Below are 12,118 nucleotides of genomic sequence, written 5' to 3' on the forward strand. Positions count from 1 at the left end.
GTCTGTGATTACATCCCTTGACTGGGATTTTGCATGGTGGAAAGGCAGTGCTGAGATGAAGTTCTGCTTTCTAGAAGGAGAGGGATAAGGAGACTGATAACATCAAATAAATCACCCCTTTTTGAGGAGAGGGTGACTTAAAGGTTTCACAGCTACTTCTGCAGCTTTTTCCTCCTTTCTGACCCAACTGTGGAACTCCAAAGGTAGGAGTGACTTAGGTGGAAGATGGAGCTTTCCAGATGTCCAAGGACCCTCATGTACACAAAATCTCATCAATTCAGATTAGACTAGCAGATGAATCTGTTCTAACTTTACAAGGTAAAATACTGTGTGGGTTTTTTCCCTGACTTCCCTATTGTGGGAATGATTTGTTTTATAATTAAACCCATCTGGGGATGATTCTGGCCTGTGTTTTGCTAGGTGACATTTTCAAGAATTTTTAAGTATTGGCCAAAAAGTGGATAGCATCCTCCATTTGAAATTCCTGGCATAAGATGTTCAGAATTTGTTAGTGAGCAGTTGAAATGAATCAATAGGGGCTGGGCTGCAAGAAATTCTGCATCCTGAAAAACAGCACCATGCTTGGAAACTACCAGTGTTTCACTCAAAATTTTATCTATAGCCTATCCATAAATATTCTGGGCTTGTAATTTTGTTTTTGGTTTGGTAGTTTTCTACATGTTGTCCAACTGGTAATATAGTCATGCCATAGCTTGAAAAAATTGAAAAAATGTTGGCTGAGTGACAATCTGTGCATTTTCTGTAAGAAATGGTGTCCAACTTTTATTTTTAGCAAATAAAGCCAGTATATAGTAGTTCAAGATAAATGTGCTAGAGAAGTGTGTGTACCTGTTTACTTACCTGATTGCCTTTGCTGGCTCACATTAATTCTGACCTTGGGGGATATCATTACTTTTTCATTTGTAAGCAAAGGAAAAAAAAATTGTTTTTGATCTGTTGGAGTTTCTTTGGTTTTGCATCATTCCTTCTCTGAGGCTGCTCCCTTCCGGTAGCTTGGAGAGTTTTAGAGACCAGAAGACTTGTGGGAAATATTCTAAGATCTTGTTGTTGTCTAATAATGTCTATGTAAGTTAAGAATGTTTTTCATTAATATATATTTTATGTTTTCTTGAGCTGCTTTCATGTAAAGGTTGTTATCATTTTTATCTGTGAGTGCTCATCCATTGCAGGCTTAATGCAAAGCTGATTGTAACCCTATTGCATCTTACAATGAATACATCATTGATACCCAACTAACTGGAAATAATTTTCTATGGCAAAGCAGAAGAATTTAAAGTCAGATCACACTAACCTCTTGTAATTTACTGGGATTTACAGATTAAAATGATTATTTGTGAAATGACTGTGGTATAGCATACACAAGGCAGAGGAGGAGAATCAAACACGTTTTGTATGATTGTATGGACTTTTCTATTTTTACATGTGTGCATAAGCATTTTGTTTGTATATACATAGCATATGCAGTATAACATACTGTAACCTGTGTGTGTAAAAATACATATAATATTTATGTAACACTCACACTCATTTGACAGCTTTGAGACTGCAGATGGATTTTTTGAAGTTGTGATTTTTTTCAGATTTGTTTTAGCTTGTTACTTTCTCATAAGGAAAGAAAAGTATACTTTTAACTCATAGGATACTAATTAAGTTAGTCTGAAGCTTTGTCCACTGAATCAACCAGAAAAGCATTGGTTATATCTAAGATTGCATAATTTATGTCAACAGTGTAATTTTACTGTATTGGCAGGTAAACACATGGGTATGTTTTGTCTTTGAACAAATGATAAATTTCCCTTGCCTCTTTGGTGTAAACCTCCTAGCAAATAATTTGCAATTTATTGGGAAAGCAATGGCAATGCATATAATTAGCTATTCTCTATTGTTACCTCTATTTGATTACTTTCCTGCTATCACATGCAATATGAAACCATCTATTATGAGGTATAGAATATGTAAATATCTAACTTTACAAGAGAAACTGGAGACTGGTCCTTTTTCTAAAGAGGTGGGAAATAAAAGAATAATTGTTAACCATGTCCTTTCATTTTCTTGAAAACATCAATTACGTTTACAAATCCCAGAAACACAAGCCTGCCAGTGGAACAGAAGTAACTCTTTTCAGAAAAATCTAATCACATCTAATAGCTGAAATTTATTTGCAACTGTAATTTGAAACATTAATTATGATAATGCTCTGACTTCTTTTGTAACACAGTTCTCAAAAGCCTGGCAGTTCTCTTTCTGGTCGTGCTGTAACATATGTTTTGTGACTTGGAGAATTTCTCTACCTTTCTTTCTTCTTTTTGTTTTTTACATACACCCATGAGGGAAATTTCTTTTTCTCTTCTCTTTCTTACCTATTTTTGTCACCTTCCCCATTGCTCCCCCTTTCCCGGATGTTAATTTAAGAGATGGATTTTAGTGCTTATACTGACTTTAAATATGTTCAACACTGAATGAATGCTTTATATTTTGGACACAGCAAACAGTAGCAGTGAGGAATTGCTATACTGTGATACCAGGGTGCTCCAGCAGTGTCAGAGCAGGAAAAATGCTGCTGCTGCTATCTTTGTCTTGTCTTGAGGTGAAGGCTTTAGAAGGTGCCTTCTTTAAATACATATTTATTTGGCTTTATTAAAGTGGTTATTAAATTATTTTTGAAAGAACATAGTTTTTGCTATGCTAGCTTGTTTGGCTGCGAGTAAAGAAGATCTGTGTGAGGAAATACTTTAATGATTTGCTTTTCAGTTGAGAAAAGTAAGTCAAGTTGTCAAGATACCTGCCTTTACTCTGAAAGCCTTTAAAGAAAGTGACAAAAGGGCTCTATTTTTCGTTTTGTTTTGTTTTTTAAGTTGTGTTTTTCTGTGTGACAGGGAGATTAGCCAAAAAAACGGAATTTTTATTAGGACATGAAAAGGTCTCTAATGACCCTTGAAAGCAGACAAAAGGGTAGCACAATAAGTGACAGAACTCTAACGAGGGTGGAGGGCATTCCAGGAAAAAAAGAAATTAAATCCTTTAATTTTTTTCGGCTTGCCATTTTCTGACAGCTTATCAAGTGGTTGGGACTTGTTTGTTTTGGCATGCGGTTCATTCATTGTAGGCAGCCGGTACTTTGTTCTTCTTTGTGGTTTCCAAAACCTGATTGTGTTTATCCTAGACTGTGGGAAAAGTGTATATTCCTGTTTCCTTTATAAAAGTAAACGTCAGGTTTTGTATGAAATTTTATTTCCCATATTTTCCATTCCATTAATCATTATTGTTGAAATATGTCAGGCTCTGGCACATCACCCTTTGTTTTCATATGATTGTACAGATTGCAATGTCAGTGTGTGACCTGTTAAGTCAAAAAATAAGCATGTTTGGGCTGTAGTAATTATTACTTCATAAAGTGTAGCCGAGGAACATGCACCATTAGTGAAAAGGGACCAGGATTTAATTTATTGCTATTAAAATTGTTTTGGAGGATATCTAGCTATTGTTGGTGTAGCACTTTCTCACTTGGTCTAGAGAAGACAAGACTTAGGGGAGCCATGATAAGGGCTCTTCGTATACCTGTAGGTAGCTGTAGAAAGGAAGGGAATAATCTGTGTTTCCTGTGTGTAATGAAAAAGAGGAGAATTAATATGTGTAATAAAGTTGAAGTAAGGGTTATTTAAATCAAATACTAGGAAAAAACTTCCTAATTGTAAAGATGCAGAACACTGGGATAAATTGCTTGGGGAGACTGTGAAATTTTTGCAATTGAAAGATTTTGAGAATGAGTTAGAAACACATCATTTGGGAGTGACACTGGTGTGCTTTGATTGTATTAGGAGTCTTAGGCTAGAAGATCTCTCAAGATTATTTGCAGCCCCATTCTTAGGATTTTTTGTCTTTAAAATGCTGAAGATTTCTGTGCAGTTCTTTGCAATAATAGTCATCTTCTCAGATCTGTGCTTTAGTACTTTTATGTACACTTGGCATTGTGTAAAATCAGGGCGGTGTTCCATTACTCGGGACCGATGTGGGCCATAGTTTAAACAGTAGGAATTAAATGTGAGAAAAAACTTTTTACATTGAAGGAGAAAACAATTCACAGGAAGAAAGAATTCTTGATATGTTTCGCATATTTAAGTTATGTTTAATACTGTGTGAAACCAGTAATGTATTTTCTCTTACATTGTCTTGCGGCTTACTGACAATGTAGTATTTGAAGACTGTTTAATAACTTCAATCAACTCCTGAACCACAGTAGGTGACCAGACATTTCATAAGGTCATTTTTTTTTCTGTTCTCAAAGCAGCATCATTGGAGGTTTGCATTTTAAAAAGAGATTAAAATGTCTCTCATTAGGAGAGAATGAAGATAATATTTAATGTGAGTAACAGGAATACAGAATCACAGAGATGGCAGAAGCCTCATTATTCATGACATTCGAGCACAAGGTTGCTCTGTGTTGTACTTGGCCATATTTGCCTTCATTGTCCTTCAAAAATAAATTTTATTGAATTGACTGAACTAAAACCAAAATCTGAGATGAAGTATAATTTAGACTTCTAGTACTTCTGTTGAAGGAATTTATTTTATCTGTTTTATGTATAGATTTATGTATTCAATTGTTTTTGATTACTTTACAGTGATGTGACAAAGCAAATGGAATGGTTACAAATTTTGAGTTGCTTTAATCAATTCTTACATTTGTGTTTTTCAGCGGATTTCTCGGAATGCCTCTGGAGAGACAAGCATTCAGTTTCTAGGCACAGTGGTAAGCATGTAATAACTGTATTGCAAAGAATTAAGTTGGTAGAAGAATATAATGTAAACAGAAAGTAGGTAAATTACACTTTTAGTATATTTACACTTGTAGATATGGGGGTCAGTATTATGTGTAAATATTCTGAGTGTAACAGGTGAATGTAGGCCAACTGAAGCTAACTTCCAAGGCACAGTACCTGTGTTCTACCTTTCTGTTGATTCAAGTCTGCATCTATTTCATTTAGAAGGGATTTTAAGGTAGCTAGCTGGTTGTAGAGTTGTAAGCTTATTGCAATATACTGAGGTTTGATAAACATCAGGATCAATCCCACTCTTCTTCACCACATCAGCTTTCTGATCTCTATTGCTTCACTGTATTACATACCCCTATATCCCAGAGTGGGTCAGTAACTGTCTTAGGAAAAGACTATTTAGTAATGCAAAGTGTTCTGTTCTTTTCTCATTCTAACCAGATTTGGTAGCTCTGTAGTTCTCTCAGATTTTGTTTGCTGGAAAGAAGTATGCCTAAAATCCTAATAAGATTTTTTACCATTAGACAGAATTTACTGAATAAAATTATCCTTTGGAGCAGCCATGTATAATATACAAGTTTTGTGTTTGGTTATGGATGCTTATAAACATACACGTGATTGAAGCAACCTCCAGTTCTGTGATTTGCATGATTAAAATGCAGTCATTGAATTTTTTGAAGTTCCATATGTGTCTAAAAATAGTTCTGAAAATGAAAGAAAATTGAAGGATCCTCTAAAGTAAGTTGTCCTGCTTGCTGCCCACAGGTTTCACTGTAGTGATGTTAGCAGTGAAAAGCCTAAGAATGAAACATTCCATGTAGAATTTAGTCCTAACATCTTTGTGCACTATTTGTTTTGGACACAAGTGGATTAGGATTGCATATGATCATGCTTTCATTCTACTTACTTGCGATTAGTTCTGCTGCAAGTCCTATGAAGCCATTGTTTTCAAGGTCTAACACGCTAAGGGTAAACTTAACAAGAATACCTTGCATTTATGTTTTTTCCTTACATGTTTGTTTTTAGAAATGAAAAGTACCCTTCATATTTTTTACTTCTGTAGATACATCTCTCTGTACGCGTATTTATTTATTTGTCTTAGTTACAAGCAGAGTAGCAGTAACCTAAAGACATAAAAATGAAGTTTTGTTCTGCACTATTGTATTTATGATGGTGCTTCTGCTCTGGAGTTGCAACCTGTGTATGTGAGATTGCTGCTAGGTGGTTGATTGGGTAGTCTTTGTGTGAGAAAATAATTACTCCAAGTAGATAAGATATAAACACAAATGCAGCTTGATAATCTGACTAGATTTTAATTGATTTCTCTGTAAGTGGGTGCTGTAGCAGGGAAAATTCTGATTGTGTATTTTGTGACATAAAATGTTAAACCTGCTGTTCAAATTAGATATGAAAATATTTTGTATTCATTTCTTAGAAGTGGCCCAAAATCTCACTTACAGACCAGGAAGAGATTATAAAAGAGGGAAGAGAATTGAAGTGCTTTTAGCTTTAAAAAAAATGGTGATGAAACAGCTACTGGATTGTAATATATGTTAGATCTTACTGACTAACTCATGTGTGTTTATTGAATCCTAGTTATTTGGGGAAATCAAGTATGTGATTACAACTAAAATTCTCAGGAGGACTGAAGAGAAAAGCCTTTAGTATGCTCTCTGAAATTTTTTTATTTAATATAAATTATGCACATCTTGCTGATCAAACCCAGAGAGAGAACTTCAGCAATCAGGGTAGAGAAACAGTAATGAAGTCTGCTTCCCAGGGTTTGCTCCAATAACAGTTTTCCCATAGAATCCAAGGCAGAGTATGTACCTGTGCTCAGTTCCTCCAGCCTGCTGTCTTCCTTTCCCCTAAATCCTGCTGTTTCATTTGTCCTTTGCTCATTTAACATCCTTGTACTCTTCTGATTTAAGATTAATATATTCAGTTTAGGTAGTGGGGGGGAATATACAGTGATATCCACTACAGATTGCTGCACATATAGATACACAGTCTGTAGTGTGTACATGTGCACATACACAAATGTAAATGTTCAAACAAAGAATATGTTACCTTAATGAAGGCCCTAGAATTACATTCACCATTACGTATCTCTTATTAAACCCTTGCTAACTGCAGTTGACTTAGGAAGTGTTTGAAGGGAATATTTAGCAGCAAAAGAGTCTTGATTGCTCATTATTATTATTCTTATTATTATTATGTATTGTTATCAACATAATAAACAGCTTGCAAAGTTACTTCTCCGCTCCTTTTTTTTTTAGTAGAAAACATAAAGAATAACTCTAAGCATTCTGTGTTCATTTTGGTCAGGGCAAATGTTGATGGCACTCCAGTGGTACCAGCCAGCACGATGCTCTGGAGTGTACAGACCACTGACCTGTCCAGCAGAGTGTATTTTTAGAATGAGCTTGTAAGGAGCACAGCTTGCCTGGCTTGTCAGGAAAGCATCAGCTTCAGTAAATGGCTTCACTTGATTTTTTGACATCGGGTGGTAGAAACAACTCTGCTTCTGGATTTTGACAAAACACAAGTCCCTGCTTCAGGAAGGCAGCTGACACTCTGAGGGGAAGTGAAAGCTGTGCTTCTCTATTAGAAATATCCTGGCTGTTCCAGTTAGGTGGAGGACAGAGAAGACTGCATTGCAGATGAAAGACAACAGTATAATATGAATTTTGCTTCATAACATATGGTAAACATCTGGACAGTAAGATGAATGTTTCTGTTAGTGTAGCAGCATATTTCTGTTGTTTTAGAGGAGAAAAGGAAAAATCATGTTGCTTTCTCCAGTGATATCATAGCTTTGAGTGCCTACTGTTAGCATCACTTGGGGGTCTGCATGGATTAGTAATAATGTTTTTGTTTGTTTCTGATCATGAGTAGGAATTAATTGCTACTTGAGCATGTCTCTTCACTCCAAACTGTAGTGGCATTAGATAGCTTATTTTCTCCAAGTTGTTTTTTTGATAGAAGGTTGTGAGTCTTAGATACGATAGGGACTTAGCTTTTGGAAGATATATGAGGATGTTTCTGCCTGAGGAGCAAGCAACTTGTAGCTGTAAGAAATAGTTATTGAATGGGAAATTGCACTGGTTTGGTTTAATTTTCTTGTGAGGATAGCATTTTGAGTCCTCATTAAATTATTGCAGAGGAGGTCCTGGGTTATGGCTGTAATTGAGATTTTACATGAGCTTTTACTCACTTGTCCCCTCTGATGAATGTCACTAGATGTGGTGTGCTGATGGAGTCCTGCTATTTTGCCACTTCATGCTAGATTTATTCAGATAGTGTATTTATTAATAGCATTACCATAACAACAAGTAATCTGGTTGTGCTATATATTGTACAAAGAAAAAGGAAACAAGCTAGTACGTGATTCAGATTAATGTCCAAAACTGTGCCCAAAAGCAAGAGTGCAGGAAATAAGGGAGCAGTAATTTATGGGCTGTCTCCTGTGTGTAGGGAGCTCACAGAAGTAGGTTTGTCAAAAACGTAGAATCACAGAATTGTTTAGATTGTAAAAAGACCTCCAAGATGATCAGTTCCAACCGTTAACCCAGCATTGTCAAATCCACCACTAAACCATGTCCCCAGGTGCCTCATCTACGTGTCTTTTAAATACCTTCAGAGACAGTGGCTGCACCACTTTCCTGGGCAGCCTGTTCAATGTTTGACAGCCTTTTCCATGAAGAAATTTTTCCAAATATCCAATCTAAACATCCCCTGGTGCAGCTTGAGGGAGTTTCCTCTCATCAGTCATTACCTGAGAGAAGAGACCAATCCCCACTTGGCTACAACCTCCTTTAAAGCATTTGTAGAGAGTGAGAAAGTCTACCCTGAGCCTCCCTTTGTCCAGGCTAAACAAGCCCAGCTCCTTCAGCTGCTCCTCACAGGACTTGCTCTCTAGATGTAAAGATCATATGAAATAGATTCATAAAATCTATAGAAAAACACTAAGATCTAGGTGCAGAGCTTCTGCTTCAGCCTCTGCAATTCAAAAAACTGGGTGTTTGAGTGCTCAGAGGACCAAAGTCCACCCTTCATTCCTGTCTTTCTAATTACCCTCCAGTTTCTGTTGTGTCTTTTGTCTTTTCGTTCCACCTTCTGTTCTCTTACGTGAGAGGAATGTTTTTGGCTGGCCCACTGCTGGCCCCAGTCATTTGTTGGTTATTCAGGCCTCTCAGCTGGACTTCAGCAATGAAATACGTCTGGGCAGGCAGCCTTTAACGCTAAGAAAGCTGCAAGTATATAGAGAACTGCAGATTATTGTGCAAGCATTAAACGTATTCTAGACTGTGTGTGGAATTTGAAATAAAGAAGTTGTGTATGTCCAGGTAATGAGCAGCCTGGCTCCATCACGTCTGTAAAGTCATTGTCAGCTTTGGGCTGCAGGCCATGCTTGACAGTGATGCTCTGCTGACCCAGTGGATCACTTTCCTCAAAAGAGATGGTCCCTACCCTCTGCTCATAATTTATGCTGTTTCTTTGATCTTCTCTAACATCACAGCAGAAACATAAACAGGTTTTTTTTTTTCCTCTGAGGAATGATGAAAGAAGGTACACATGACATACTGCTCAGTATATTACTTAACAATATAGGGGAACACGATATAGGAACCCACATGGAGCAGGTTAGAATTACTCTGGCTTAAGAGTCAAGCCATCTTTAGGTGCTTTCTGAGTTACCTAGCACTGTTTTCTTGGTTCATCCATCTCACTGGAGGATTTTCCATTGCTTCAGTCTGATCACCAATGGAGTACTTTTTGCCACCTTTGATTTACAAAATATTTGAAGTTTTGCTGTGGTAGCTTATGCTCTCTTATGATTACTATTAGCCTGTTGATACTACACATCCTTTTCTTCAGCATTTTTGCAGACCCATTTAAAATAGTCCTGAGACCCACCACTGCAACCAGATCTGCAAATTCCAGGCTGAGAATACTGGATTTAGGAAAACAAGTCTCTGTCAAGCCCTGGCCATTCTTTTTAGCATAGCTGGCATATATTTGCATATAGTGCATTAGTAATCACAGTTGGTATTAATGAGTTTTGGGCTTTAGCTACTTCCAGATAGATTGGCAAAGGAATATTCCATACACAGTCAGGGTTATTAGTTCTGTATCCTGTTCATGGCAGTCAGAAATGGAGAGCTTTATAGAAAAGCATTCCTAAAATCTTTGCCTTTGCCTCCTGTCTTACTGTATTTTCTTCAATTGTAGATCTAAACTAATCTTAGGAGCTACAGGCCAGTATACTAACTTTTCTCACTGCTGATTCTCCCTTCTGCTCCCTCTTGCCATGGCTTATCTGCTTTTGCTTCAAGAGCAAACTTCCAGCTTTTTGTCCCATTACTGAGGCTTATAAATTGTGCTGAAACCCTGCAGTCTGTCTATAATCTCATCAGCAGACAGCTTCCTCCTTCTTTTTTCCTTCTCCCTGTGTTCTTATAAAGCTTTGACTGTATGAGTCTGATTCAGCTCACAATGGCAAATGTTTAACAACCTGCTTCTTTCACCCTTAGAAATTGTTGCAGTTCTTAACAAGTTCTTTTCTTTCTTTATGCTTTTCTTTCTATATGCGACACTTCTGAAATTAGATACTGAAGATTTATGCAGACTTTCAGACATTGGTTTGGACCTGCAGAGGTTACAAAGGTGGTATTTATTGGAATACGTAGAGTACTAACCACAAGAAAATAAATGTAGGCCAGTAGGTGTTTATTTTGCGAGCTAATGTCTTTTTAAAAATGGTTTTTTTACTCTTCCTATTCTCAAGCCTTAAGATTAGGGTCCCTGCTGATATAAAGGGAATTGTACTGTTGTATAGGGTTTTTTTTCTTTTCATCCATTTTCACAGGCACTGTGAACCACAGTGCTTCTAGTAGTAGAGCTATCACCAGTGGTATTTCAGTAGTGCAAAAGGTGAAAAAACATGCAATTGTTTCTGAAAACAATAACTTCGTTCAAGTCTCTTTTGAACGTGGATGATGAGAATCCTGAGACTGGCAGCAAGGTGCTTCGGTATTCTGTGGAAAGTGGGTAACTCACACAACAAGGATTTCACTTGTGAAAGCAGCAACCATCATTAGGGCTCGGCAGTGAGAATTGTTCCAGTTCATGAGGTGTGAATGATCAGGTGCAGTCACACAGCTACATATGCTGTTCACATTTCAATTGTCTTATATATTATTTGCATGTTTTAAAGCAGAAGGTATAGTGAATATATTAAAACTGTCCACTGGGGACAAACTCAAAAACACCTGAGAGATTTAGAAATACTGGTGTTACCAAAAGCCACATCCCTAAAATCAAAATAATCAGATTACTTTGGAAATCTTGCTCAAGATTTCTTTGGAAAGAGAAATAAGAGAGTGCTTGGAGATCTTTCTGAATTCTGTTCCTGTGAATTAAAAGAAACCAGAAGTGCCACAAGTTTCCACAGAACAACTTCTCGTAGTCTTTGCCTGAGATCTCCTTGAGCAAGAGGTGGTGGTGCTAAGGTGAAGCTGAAGATGCATAGGTGCTTGTTGGATACCTAATTGGGTGCTGCCAAATTTCCCTCAAATGGTCTATGGATTTTGTTCTTGTTTCTGTAACACAGCCAGTGCTCTTCAGAAGACTTGTGAAAACATGTAGGTAGGTGGACTTACCTTTTCTTTGAATAATTTTGGCTGAAATTGTTCAGCAATTTAAATAGTGTATGTGGGTGCAAATGGGATAAGGAGTTGGGAATGGGGATTGAGAGGCAGAAATCTGCATTGCAAACATTGCTTTCTTACAAAAACAGGATGGAAGTAGGCTATTGCATTTAAATTCCAATGTTTTGCTTTTTACATATTCATTTTTTCTTCTTCTGTTTTCAATTAGAGTTTTAATTTGCAAAAAAAAAAAAAAAGGTAACATCACAAATAGGTCAGGATTTCCATGAATATGCTTGATGTTGGTGGATTCTGTAGTGTGTGTGCTCTCTGTAGTATAGTGGTCTTTGTTTATAATAGAGACCACTCATCCCTCAGAAATAAGCAAACGGAAAAACTAGGATTTTTGGTTTTTCATACTTCATTTGACAAGTTTCTTTCTTCCTGAGCTCAGTAACACTTTAAGGACAAGCACTGAACTTGGTTGGCTAGCCTGTTACTTGGAACACAAGTGGACAGCTTACCCAAAGGTGTAACTCAAGTGATTTACTTTGGTAGACTATGATTTACCGCTGAAATAATTATTAATTGCTTCATTTGGCCAAAGAAGTGTTGGTGGGTTTTTTAAAGCTGTATCAAGATTGTTACCTCATAGTGAAGATGAGCATTTTC

At 36.9% G+C, this 12,118-nt stretch overlaps 1 protein-coding gene across 1 annotated transcript in view; it reads left to right on the plus strand.

Moving 5' to 3' along the window:
- Positions 1–12,118, plus strand: part of PCCA (propionyl-CoA carboxylase subunit alpha) — a 275,482-nt gene that overhangs the window by 211,772 nt on the left and 51,592 nt on the right. The window contains exon 21 of the mRNA XM_082277691.1: positions 4,718–4,771. Coding sequence (XP_082133817.1) covers positions 4,718–4,771 — 54 coding nt within the window. The remainder of the gene's footprint in view (positions 1–4,717; positions 4,772–12,118) is intronic.

Source organism: Coloeus monedula (assembly GCF_965178545.1).
Source record: "Coloeus monedula genome assembly, chromosome: 3".
NCBI classification, from domain to species: domain Eukaryota; kingdom Metazoa; phylum Chordata; class Aves; order Passeriformes; family Corvidae; genus Coloeus; species Coloeus monedula.